Source organism: Triplophysa rosa, linkage group LG18, assembly GCF_024868665.1.
Source record: "Triplophysa rosa linkage group LG18, Trosa_1v2, whole genome shotgun sequence".
In the NCBI taxonomy this organism is placed as follows: domain Eukaryota; kingdom Metazoa; phylum Chordata; class Actinopteri; order Cypriniformes; family Nemacheilidae; genus Triplophysa; species Triplophysa rosa.
In genome coordinates, this window is record NC_079907.1 from 19,820,169 (window position 1) to 19,832,516 (window position 12,348).

Genomic DNA, 12,348 nt, shown 5'->3' on the forward strand with positions numbered 1-12,348 from the left:
ATAACAGCATGCAGATCGTTCTCTAAGATTCGTTGCACTGTACTGTCTTCAGTATCGACTTCCTTGTCAGGGAGCTGTCAATCAAAAACTCACTAGCCAATCAGCGTAAAGCGGCCATAAATCCTGCCTACACGTGAGATTTGTGCCAGAAAGGCGAACGAAAAATTGAGAAGCGTAAACGAAAACTCGGAAAGCGCAAATGAAAAATCTAGCAGCGAATTCAAAACTATTATTTGCAAAAACGAAACTTAGAAAATTGTTAAGAAATCATGTCACATTCTTGCAACTGAGTTTATTGTTTTCATTCGGATTGGATTTTTAATCGGATTACACTGGTCCATGTAAACGCAGCTACTTTCTCTCTGAACGTTGTGTTTGTTGTCACTATAGTTCAGGTCTAGTAAGCGACACACAAACAAGCACCAGTCTTATGTTTAAAAATAAATAAAAACCTCTTTCAAACGAACAGTATTTACCCTTAAACAAAGTCCCACAATCTGGCCGTCTCTCATAGCAGCAATCGGTTTAAGCACAAATATTTACGCGATGGCGTGTTGTAGCTAAAAACATCTCTCAGAAAGCCAGTCAGTTACATAAACAGTTCTGTCGGGGACGTTTAATGCGAGGGGTCTGCCGGCCTCGTGTCGTTCTGCCAGCATTCCACAGGTCACACTCTTCCCGAGCGCACACGGCAGATCTGACACGTTCAAAACTCTGCAGAGACACAGCACGATTCAAAGAGCCCCGCTGTCAAACGTCTGTACGACAACCGCAAACAAATGACCACAACAAAGACAAAAATAACACAACACGATGTTAGTCTGGGAATGAGTCCACGGGAAGCACGGGGATAAAGAGAACAAACTAAAGGACGCTGGGATTATCACAAGGGGATGTGACATATTTCTGTTATGTAATCGTTCACACTGACGCCTCTGATCTACTGAACAACTTTCTCATAATCAAATGTGATTCAAAGTTAAGAGGCGACGAACTGAATGTAAGAAGAGTGTCAGACGGATTTCAGACAACAGAGCTTTAGTCAGTGTGAAGTGAACGTTTTTTATAACCAGAACTAACTGTATCTGCACAAATGTTATTCACAGTCATAATGAAACGGGACATAATCCACTTTCTGAATATTTGACATTTTTGCATTTTACGCAACTACACTGGCAAAGATACAGTTCGTTATTTTCTCATTTTCTCAAAATCAAAACCATCTGATGCTCGCAACAAGCATGACAACATCCACCTCTACAAAACGTATTCAAAAGACAAAACACAACCGTCTTGGAATCGAATATCAATAAGTAAACCCCTGCTTAGTCAGTTATACAGCCGTGGAAAAAACCGAGACAATTTCAAAACTATTTTCAGTTTTTCTGAATTTACAATTTATTGGTATGTGTTTAGGTAAAATAATCCTTTTTTGTTTCATTCTGTGAACTACTAACAATATTTCTCCCCCATTTCAAATCAAAATATTGTTTCTATTTGCATTTATTTGCAGAAAATGAAAACTGGAGAAACAGGTGAAAATAGCAGAAAAGATGCTCTATATATATATATACTTGTATAACAGTTCAGATTCACTTTTAAACAAAAGTCATATTTCTACACGTATTTAGAAATAGTTCAAAAATGACCTTTGAATGTGATATTCTGTATATTTATGACTATGTCACTCCGGAGGTTTAATTTTGTTGAAATTCAACAGACACTGGACTGGAATGACCACTATACATCTAGAAATAATGATTCAATTGTTTTTTCAGCGGTTGTAAATATAATCTGAGGTTTGTAAGTATTTACATATTGACTTTATTCGTATTAAAACGCACTTGATCAAGATGACTCGCAGTACCCAGATGACCCCGTGTTATCAGTGTTAGCGGTTATTATCGGGGAATAATTCCACCTTGAAATACCACTGCCGACCAATCAGGATCAAGTATTCCAGAGAGCAGTAATAAACTGCAATAAACACATCTTTAGTGATTATTACCTTCATTGAAAACCAGCAACAGAACAGACACGAGTCACATCCGATGTAAACATCACCACATCCCTAAACACTCTGTCAATAGATCCAAACTGAAACGCATTCGAAACAATAGCATTCACGCATCCACCAACAAACATTTTAACTCGAGATCAACCAAATGCGACGGAATGCGAGTATTTACCTCATTGAATCTCGTGACGAGGTCTTCCACGGTGTTGTGGAGGTCGTTCTGTGCGGTCATGATGGGGGCCGACAGGGATGCCTTAAGGTGCTGGTGGCGTTTGTAACACTCAGGGCTGCTCAGGTCTTTTGTAAGGAAGCTGAGGTAGTCGAGAGGAAAGACGCGCTGGTACAGCTGCTGCTCCTGTTCCGTCAGGATGGTGGCGATCTCCTCCGGAAACTGGATGAGGTGCCGCAGGTCAGCGAGCTCCTTACTGATGCCCGTCACCACAGACGGGAGGATGCTGGAGCTTGCCATGGAGCTGCACAACTGCCGCTCTGAGAGACCGAGTCAGAGAGAGAATCATTAAGATCCACTAACACTTAGACCCAACTTTTCAACATCCAACTGGTGCAACAGACCGCTGGACATTTACTGCCACACATCCAGGTTGGAGATAATAGTGTTAGCCCAGAATCCAATCATAATAAAGAACAGTTATACAGTAAAAATTACAATGTGACGAGAAGCCATAACACGTGTCTACAACAGCACATAAACTGTGACAGTGATGAACCATCGGATGAAGTCGCTCTTTCTCCCGGTATTTACATATCTCCACTGTTTGCTCGCATGAGATTAGCATCGGAAAACGTATGCCAGTCTGGCGCTCGAGAGCTGGTCTAGCAAAACTTAAATAAATACTCTGAATCATGCTGGTCTGGACAGCGTCAGTGTCAGAGGCTGCGATGTGCCGTCATGGCGACCGGCGGAATGGGAGGAGAAAAGTGACGCTTGATTTGTGTGTCCTGTCTGAAGCGCTCTGATAGGATGGCGTGGCGTGTTTTACTTAAGGTGTAATGATGCTGTCCGGAGAGACACAGCACTAGGTTTTGGGACAAAGCTGTAGAAAGAGAGCCAAACTGATCATGTGGAGGTGGGTTTAACAAATAAACTTATGATGTTCTATCATGTCCACATGCATGTCATTAAACAGCGCGTGCATCTGCGCTTCACACGTCTTTTGAAGCACAATAAGGGGATGTGAATAGACTTCATTAGCTGTGAATGAGCTGCTCTGATCATTATGCATGGGACGGTCAGCGCACGGGTCTCACTCTACAGGTCTTACCGTACACCCTAAGTGAGGTTGGGTATCGTTTGAATTGTATCGATTCCGATTCTTATCCATTCCAAGTTTGTAAAAAAATGAACATTTTTAGATATCAACCTGTATGGTTTGCAATACATACTGTATATATTTACGAGCACCATTTTGTGTATACACACAGAGCATCCATGTTTTGTCAGATTTATTACAATTTGTATTACAATTAATGCTGTCAATCGATTAAAAACATTAATCTGATTAATCACACATAACACTAATGTTTTAAAATATACTTTTACATTCTATTAATTTCACATTTAATCTTTAATTAAATGAATGTAGAAAAATCAGATTTCTTTAACAACATCATTTTATGAATGAAAGGCAACATTCTGATATTAGTATTGCAACTGATGTCTCCATTAAATTGATTAGTTTTTCTTTATTGTAACATTAGTTATAGCTGTTCAGCACTGAAGTACAGTATAATTGAGAGCTATCGTGTCTAACAGGTAAGAAATATACAGAAACTGAATTAAAGGGATAGTTCATCCAAAAATGAAAATTCTGTCATCATTTACTCACGCTCATGTAATTTCATAACTGTATTTTTCCGATGAACACAAAGAAAGATATTTGGAAGAATGTTAAGTCATTTTCAGTTCCGGGACATCATTGACTACCATAGTAGGAAGAATTAAATGGTAGTCAAAGGTGCCCGAGAACTCTTTGTTTTCCTAAATTCTTCAAAATATCTCATTATGTGTTCAGCAGAACAAAAAAATACTATATTTTTTCCCCTACTATGGTAGTGGATGATGTCCCAGAATTGAAAATTGCTAACATTCATCCAAAAATCTTTCTCTGTGTTCATTGGAACAAAGAAATGTATACAGGTTTGAAACAACCTGAGGGTGAGTAAATGATGACAGATTTTTCATTTTTGGATGAACTATCCCTTTAAGTTCTCAAACACTTTACAGTCTTTAATGCTAAATTCTAAATTAAATACAGAATTAAAGCTACAAAACACAATGAATTCCACTTTTCTTTTGTTCTTTGATTAACATTAATGACAGGAGTCACAGCAGCAGTTTTAACAATGCGGCCCCTTTAAGAGCTGCCGCTCTACGCAGCTGACGCCCTTTCCCATTTTCACATCTCTTTGCGATATTTAGGATTTTATTTAACACGTTGAAATCTGTGCTTACGAAAATACTAGACAAAACAGGCTTTCTGACATAATCTTGTGTGGTTTTGTTCATTCAAGCACAAAAGAGATCTTAACACTGGTGCACCGCTGTCTGACAGAGATTGACTGACGCAGTCTTCAGCCCGTGACTGTACACACCAGACGGACCGTTGTGTTGCGTTGTCTATACAGAATGTGTCAAAGCAACTGTTTCAAATCGCGCTTAAATGGTTTAAAGGCCTTTACATGAATAAGAGCGTGATTATATAATGTAACGCTAGACAAAGGATAACAAAAGAAACGGATGCTGCGTTAAATATTTTAACGCATTAATCTGAAAAAAAAGAAATCGAATGCGTTAACGCGTTAATGTTGACAGCCCTAATTACAATAGTTTATGTACAAATGGTTAAACTGCAGTAACTATAATAAAACTATTATAAATTTGAGGTTACTGTGCTTTACTACAAATAACATAGTTAAAGGAGCAGTTCACTTCAAAATTTGCCCAGAATGACTTTCCATAGTAGGAATAAAAATTACTATGGAAAGCGAATGGGGGCAAATTGTAAAGTGCACTACTCCTTTAAACTATGGTTACTAAAGTAAAAATAAGGTTAATTTTCAGGACTTTTATTACAGCAAGGTATCAGCAGATCACAAGTAAATGTGCAAACATGAAGTGAAATCGTATCAATTATCCGATTCCTAACCTTTCGATTCCAATTCTAGAATTGGAATAGATTTTTAATCCCCAACCTAGCCGCACTTGTTTGAGATCCTGTAATTGAAACGCAGCCCATCTGAGGTGCACTTCTCGCCAAAATCAGCAGTGATGAGTACACGTGTACATGTTTACATACAAACACACTCTTTCAACTGAAGGACTTATGCAGATCAAGTCTTATGAACATCTCAGTGAGGTTACAACCAGCCAACAGCAGAAAACTCCTGACTTTGGTGTACGCCTGTTTGATTTACAGCCAATAAAACAGACTTATAATGTCGCTCATTTCCCATCTGCTATGAAGAATAAATCATGCAATGACAGCGCTTCTCTAAAATAACTAACCTGTAACTGCCAACACGGACCAAAAAAACAAGACAAAACACTTACAGTCTTAAACAGTAAATGGGGGAAATTACAACACAAAATGTACAAAAAAAGTGTACATGTAAAGTTGAGGCTATTGTAATATTATTTATAAAATGCATTCATGACTTTTGAACCTTTAAAATATGTATATCTAGTTGAAGATGATTACTGTACATTTTTATGTAGCACAGCCCCCTATTAAAGGTGTGATGAACTGGGCTTATTTATTGTTTTATATGGTTGTTTGAGGTCTACTTATGACATTCGTGTGGTTTTCACATTCAAAAACATCAAAATCAGTAAGTAATAGGCTATTTTCTAACTGCATTTTGAGGCCAGCTCGACAATGGGCGTGCCGTATAGAAGACTTGGAAGTAAACGCCCACTGCTATGATTGGATAGCAGTTTGCATAGTAAACTTAGTTGGAGCCTTCTGTGAATTTGGTTAGGGACGCAACGCTAGGTTACACATTCGCCCTATTCGCACAGGATTAGTATTATCTGGGGACCTCGTGTGATTTATAAATGACCTCCCCACATCTGTAATTCATGTGGCGTATTCGCACAGGATAAATGAAGCCTGTGATTTTACTCAAATTGACCGACTTATTTCCTGGATGTGATGGCAAGGCTTTGCGTATAGTTTGTATAGCCTATAGTTGTATGGTGTTTAATGATATCCGTACCAGCATTTGAGACCTGTGATCGCGAACTGGACAGGAGATCACAGCGATCGAGGGTCTCAAATGTTACGAGAGTTTCCATGATAAATAAACAAACGGGAGACTCCCGGTAACTTATGGATATGGCCCAGCGCTCGAAACAATACCAAAACACTTCAAAACAGCCTCCATTATTCGCAAACTTTACAAATTACAGACATTCCCGATTCGCACAGGATTAAGATCACAGACAACCTCTGCAATTATTATAAATGACTAGAGGTCCCCAGGTAATACTAATCCTGTGCGAATAGGGATCAGGGCATATCGAGCGATCTCTAACAAAGCAATAGTGACGCATAGTACAAAAATGTTGTAATCCCATAAAATAGCTGCGCTATTCCTATCGTATCCAATATTGACGGCACAGCACTGCTTTTTAATTTTAGTCTCTCCGCAAATCCAGTGTCGACCTGTGCCTTGTTCACAAAGGAATCCGCGGTAATGTTTTACCCACGTCTTTAAAAATAAACTTCAACCACGCATTACTAATGTCGGAATCCGAAGGAAGGTTATGCAGCGACTGTGTTCTTCCACAACCTGGGGCCAGTTGCATAAACATAGCCGCAAAGGTAAGACTGTGTCTTAACCACTAGTCTCACCGACAAGCAAATTGTTAGGACTAATAAATCTTACTTATTAGATTTTAATTAGACTAATCTACCTTGTCACTGACTTAAAGAAGTTATGACTAGTTTTGAAGAAAAAAATTGGGTGACTAACTTGTAAGACTAGTCTAAGCAGTTTATGCAACTGGGCCCAGGCACTGACTGCACAATATTTTGCGATCTTTAACGACATGTTTATTGCTTGCTCGCTCTATCTGGTTCCGTGCAACTTGTGTTACTTCAGTACTGACGCGAACCAGTGGGCGGGGCTAGAGAAGTAGTCGTTGATATTCTTCTGCGGAGGTGGTGTTAAACCTATCAATGACATCATAGATAGGTGCATTCCAGGACCTGGCATTCGCTGAGCCTGGTGTCAATAACAGTTGTTATTTCAGTAACAAGGGCGTTTTCAGTTCTGACATTTACAGGATGTTTGCTTATATAACAAAAGCACGGGTTAAAATTGATGTCTTAATTCATCGCTCCTTTAATATTAATAATGCGGCATGTAGTCTGTCAATGGCACTGTTACCTTTGGCACATATTAAATACAGCAAAACAAACATATAAAAATGTTAAAATGTCCTCAGTTTGAAAGCAAGAAAACACTGCACAGTAGTAGACAGAACAGCCTTGAACAATATGTTACGTTTCTTTTAAAAATAAATGAGTATCTCACATAGCCTTGAACACAAAAAACATGAGAATTCTCTTTCACAACCACCTGAAGATGTGCCATCAAACTCGATGTGCTTAAACTTAATGTGTTGACAATATAATTCACATTCGAAGCAATCAAGACAAAAAAAAACTATATGATGATAACCAGAGAGACCGCTGTTTACAAAAATCCTCAAGACTGTAAACACATCTGTATGAAGCCAAAAGATAATAGACCAAAGCACAGAGCTGTACAGTGCAAAATATATGTCGCACATGATACGAAAATATCTGTCTGTGCCAAGAATAAATTTACCAGTGTAGCACGCGTGCACGCGTGCGATACAGTTTTGCGCATGTTTTAGACAGAGCCGCTTGTTTGTGTGAAGTGTGTTTGTGGCGGTGCTTATTGTGTGTGTGGTGCACTGCTATTTTAGCTGTTTTTGCATTTAAAACTTGTTTTCCTGATGCACTGAGTCCATATTTAGAGCCCTGTGATTTGCGCGATGCGAAAACAGGGAAGGAATAGTGGAGGCGCGATCTGGCTTTTCAAATATCTGCTTGTTTTGCGTGAATGTGAATGAGCTGCACCGTTTAACGTATTACTACACGCGTGTGACGCTCGTGCATTTGTCTGTGTCTCTGTATGAGGACATCAACACATGAACTGCATCTTTAGAGCTACTCTGAGAGTTTATTTCATAAGCATTTCACTGTTAGAGAAGAGATGTCGTCAATCACACACACTTTGCGACAACCCGTCAAAATAAAAGTCTGGTAAACTTGAACATCCAGATTAAAAACACTGTATTGTTTTATAATATTTACTAAAATAAATTGTAGTATTCTAGCAGTAAATTGATAAACTATAAACACTAGAGTATATTATATTTACTAAAGTAATATTTTTTTTAAATATATATATATGTGTGTGTGTGTATGTATATTATATATAAAATAAATATTACTATATCAAAAACACCATTGTATCTTTAAAAGGAGGAATTTTACTGCAGTTTACCTTTGTAAATAATATAATAACAATATTGTTTTTATATATAGTTATTGTATAGTAAAAGAATGGAAAACACAGAACTCAGAAAAAATTTAACGGAAAAAAAGAACTTGGGAAAAACTCAAATATATGGCCCTAATTTACCGAAATGTAACATTAATGTCCTTCGTCCGTTATCTACCCGTTAAATATTTTTAATGTGCATATTTTTTCGAACATAATAGAAGTTTTATATTTGTGCTACAACTGTTTGGCATGTGCTACAAAACTTTAAACCTCTGTAGCACCAGTGCTGCATGCAAAAAAAGTTAACGTACAAAAGCAGAGCAAAGCAAATCAACTGTTTAATAACAGCAGAACTGAATTGAGTTCAATGTTATAGATCAGTTATTACTGTCAATGAGCAAAACATTACTATAAAGCAACAAGACACAAACTGGAGTGGATCCATGTTTTCGTCTATACATTTTCTCGTACAGTTAACTCTTTTTTTTAATTCTGTCAATATAAACATTAATTTGGGTCCATACTTCACACCACACTACTTGACTTTAACACCACTCTGAGCACATCACAAATGAGGTGAAATAAAGGTCTCTCCTCAGTCACATACAGCGTACCTGAAGACGTCTTCAATGAAAAGCATCAGTCCCTGACAAACCCATACACACGGTTACCGCGGCAGCACAAAAAACTAAACGTCACTTACTGCGCAGTCTGTAGTTCATCCTCTGTGAGTGCGAGTGCTTCATAGTGCCGGTGGCCGGACGCTTGCTCTGACTGCAGCTGTCTGCTCTCTACTACCACTAACCTGACTCGCTCGTCCACACTCACTCTCTCTCTCTCTCTCTCTCTCTCACCAACACTCGCTCTCTCCATTGGCCGCCCCTTCCCGGCAGGTCATGTTACGAACAGATGAAAGCAACACATAGTGTTAAGTGCACAGAGAAGGAATCGAGCAGACAAACGCTAGAGAAGAGCTCGCCGGCTCAGAGTCCACTGAGAATCTGATAGGCAAACAATGATTTATGCTCTAAATTTGGGACTACGGTATGTGCTGGATCATAGCCATCGTCAGACTTCCCGGTACACGCTGATCAAGAACTCATTTAAGAGAACCGACGATCAGTACAAGTGTGTGAGATCCATAATAGTTCAAGATAAAATTAAAATTCTTGAATCGTTTCCTCATCCATCATGTCATTCCAAACCTGAATGACTTTCTTTCTTCTGCAGAACACAAAAGAAGATATTTCGAAGAACACTGATAACCACGCAACATTGAACCCCATTGACTCCCATTGTATGACCACAAAAGCATTTGCGTTGTGCTTTGTTGCTTTAAAGGTCTCCTCAGACGAGCACTTTCAACAAGTTGGTATAATTTATTAGGGTCTTCATGAAATGTCTGGAACATATTTTGCTTAAAAACACTCAATGGCTGTGTAAACAAAACCCTTCTCGCCTCGTCAAAAACAGCTATGCTCACAGCAACCCGTTTTGGTGCATGTCTCTTTAAATGATAATGAGTTACAGCGAACCCCACCCCCCTTCTGTCCGGCGTGTCAACACAACACACGTGTTGTACTGCCATGGTTTAGCTAAATTATATTTTCTGAATTCCTCTGCGGTTAGTTTCGTCTTAAACGTCTCAAATCATTTGTCCGGAGACAAAAAAATCAGTCACAGCAAACAGCGCATCCTAATGCGCTTACGTTGTGCGTGTATGCTTACCTAAAATCCACGGAATCCACTGCAGATCTCAGCGTAATTACATGGATTTTAGCGCTTGTCATTGACAAGTTATAACGTTACACATACAACGTGAGAGCTAGTTGCTGTGACAGATTTTTCAGCCTGTAAGCATGAATGATTTGAGACGTTTAAACAAAACTAACCCCAGTGTTCACCCCTGTTCATTAGCAAAACAAACAGCTTGCCGCAGCTAAACATATTAACGTACATAATGTATTAACACTGGCTTTGAATGTTCTATTTAGCCCGTGACTGACTTAGCTCCCTTCGCTATCATATGCAAACATTATCCTCCTATATATGCGGTACATATACGTCAATTCAGACTGTTGATAAATATTACTTACATCGGTAGTTTTGTCTATTTCAGTCGGTCTCGATCCCACTTGAGGAACAACTTTGAAGCTAATCCTGCTTGTACAGTCCCAGGTTGAAAAAGCACTCCGGTTTGAAGTGATTCGCAAACAAGCAGGTTTTAACTTATGGTTTCTGATGGACTTCCACTAAAAATAAAATAAATCCACTCCTGTCTCTTCCTAGGTTTAGACTCTGTGCAGCGACTACATTGCGCTGTCGCTTGTGAAAACAACAATGGCGGAGCACGGTGGGTGGAACTGTGTAGATTAAGGGCGGTAACATTATAATAAAATCCGCTTTGGACGTAACAATCGGAGCGAAATCTGAACGGCTCGATTTCTCACATGCTTGCAGGGAAAGGCACACCAAAACAAACTTACTGGGTTCTTATTTTTCACGTTTTCTGGGTTGCTACATGCACCGGGGACCCGATTATAGCACTTAAACACAGAACAAGTGGGGTTTTCATCTGATGTCTCCTTTAACACGACAAAACACACAGGAAGGTCTCTTGTCTTTCACAGTCATAACACAAGACGTGAGTCACCAGTGTCCTGCCCCTGATCTCAGCTCTATATAAACAGCACACGGGCAGAGCTCTGAAGGTCTCGGGTTTGAATTCTTGCTGTCTGTCATACAGGACACACGTGAGAATTCTCCTGACCTAACCCAGCTCGAGCTATTCCTGTCCTGCTTCATTCATCACCGGATCTTCACGAGTGGCTCTTTTTAATCTATACATAAAATGTTCAGGTACAAGCAAGTGTTCGGCAGAGGGCTACACTATTGAAGCCGACTCCCTGTGGATGCACATTATATAAACCTTTTCTGATAGCAAGATGAGAGAGAAATCTGAAAGCCGGATCTACTGACACTCGAGCCTTAGAATTCAAAGAGAGGTGTACTCGGTGACTTCAGGACCTGAAAGAAACCAACAACTCTAAATAATTCCTAATACAACACTACGGAGATCTACATAAAATGTGTGTACTGCTTGGAATTATTTTAGGTTTTTTTTAGTATTATAGTAGTTTTAGTAATGTTTTAAATGAGCCATTATTTTTAATGTTGTATCATTTTAATTTTAGTAACACTTTTAGCAATTGTTATGCACTTTGTCATCGATTTATTTATTTATATTTATTAAGTTAAATTTATTTTATTTTAGTTTGTTTCAGTTAATAATTTTACTGCCTCAATTTAACCTTCTCTTTATTGCTATGGCAACATTTCTATTTTTTTCAAAATTTTCTAAGTTTCTATAAGAATATTTAGACCTACTGTATATTTTATTTTATTTCAATTAACATAAATTTATTACATTCACATTGCATATACTGATTTAGCAGATGCTTTCATTTAAAGCAACTTATTAAAGATGATTTATTTTTTACTTTATTTTTACTTTATATATAGTACAGTACGAGAGATGACAGGAAGCGAAGTGGGAGAGAGAAGGGGAATTGGGAATGGACCGGGATTCGAACTTGGGTTGCCCAAAGCGCAATCACGCCGCATGTCATAACACTTGCCCACGCAGCTGTCGGCTGCGACAAGCATTTAACATTTTGTCAAAAATGTTTGTATAAACATGCGGTTCTCAGGACGTACGATAAGCAGATGAATCAACCCATCAAATGTTCTAAATTTCACATTGTAACCAA

The 12,348-nt window shown here is 38.7% G+C and overlaps 1 protein-coding gene across 5 annotated transcripts in view; it reads right to left on the reverse strand.

Annotated features, from left to right (window-relative positions):
* plce1 (phospholipase C, epsilon 1) overlaps positions 1–12,348 on the reverse strand; it is a 92,191-nt gene that overhangs the window by 25,742 nt on the left and 54,101 nt on the right. For 4 of the 5 annotated variants that reach the window (XM_057358168.1, XM_057358170.1, XM_057358169.1 and 1 more), the window contains exon 4: positions 2,190–2,506. In XM_057358168.1, the coding sequence (XP_057214151.1) occupies positions 2,190–2,506 (317 nt within the window). Of the gene's footprint in view, positions 1–2,189; positions 2,507–9,281; positions 9,412–12,348 lie in introns of those variants that run through there. The other variant, XM_057358171.1, reaches the window with a different exon arrangement.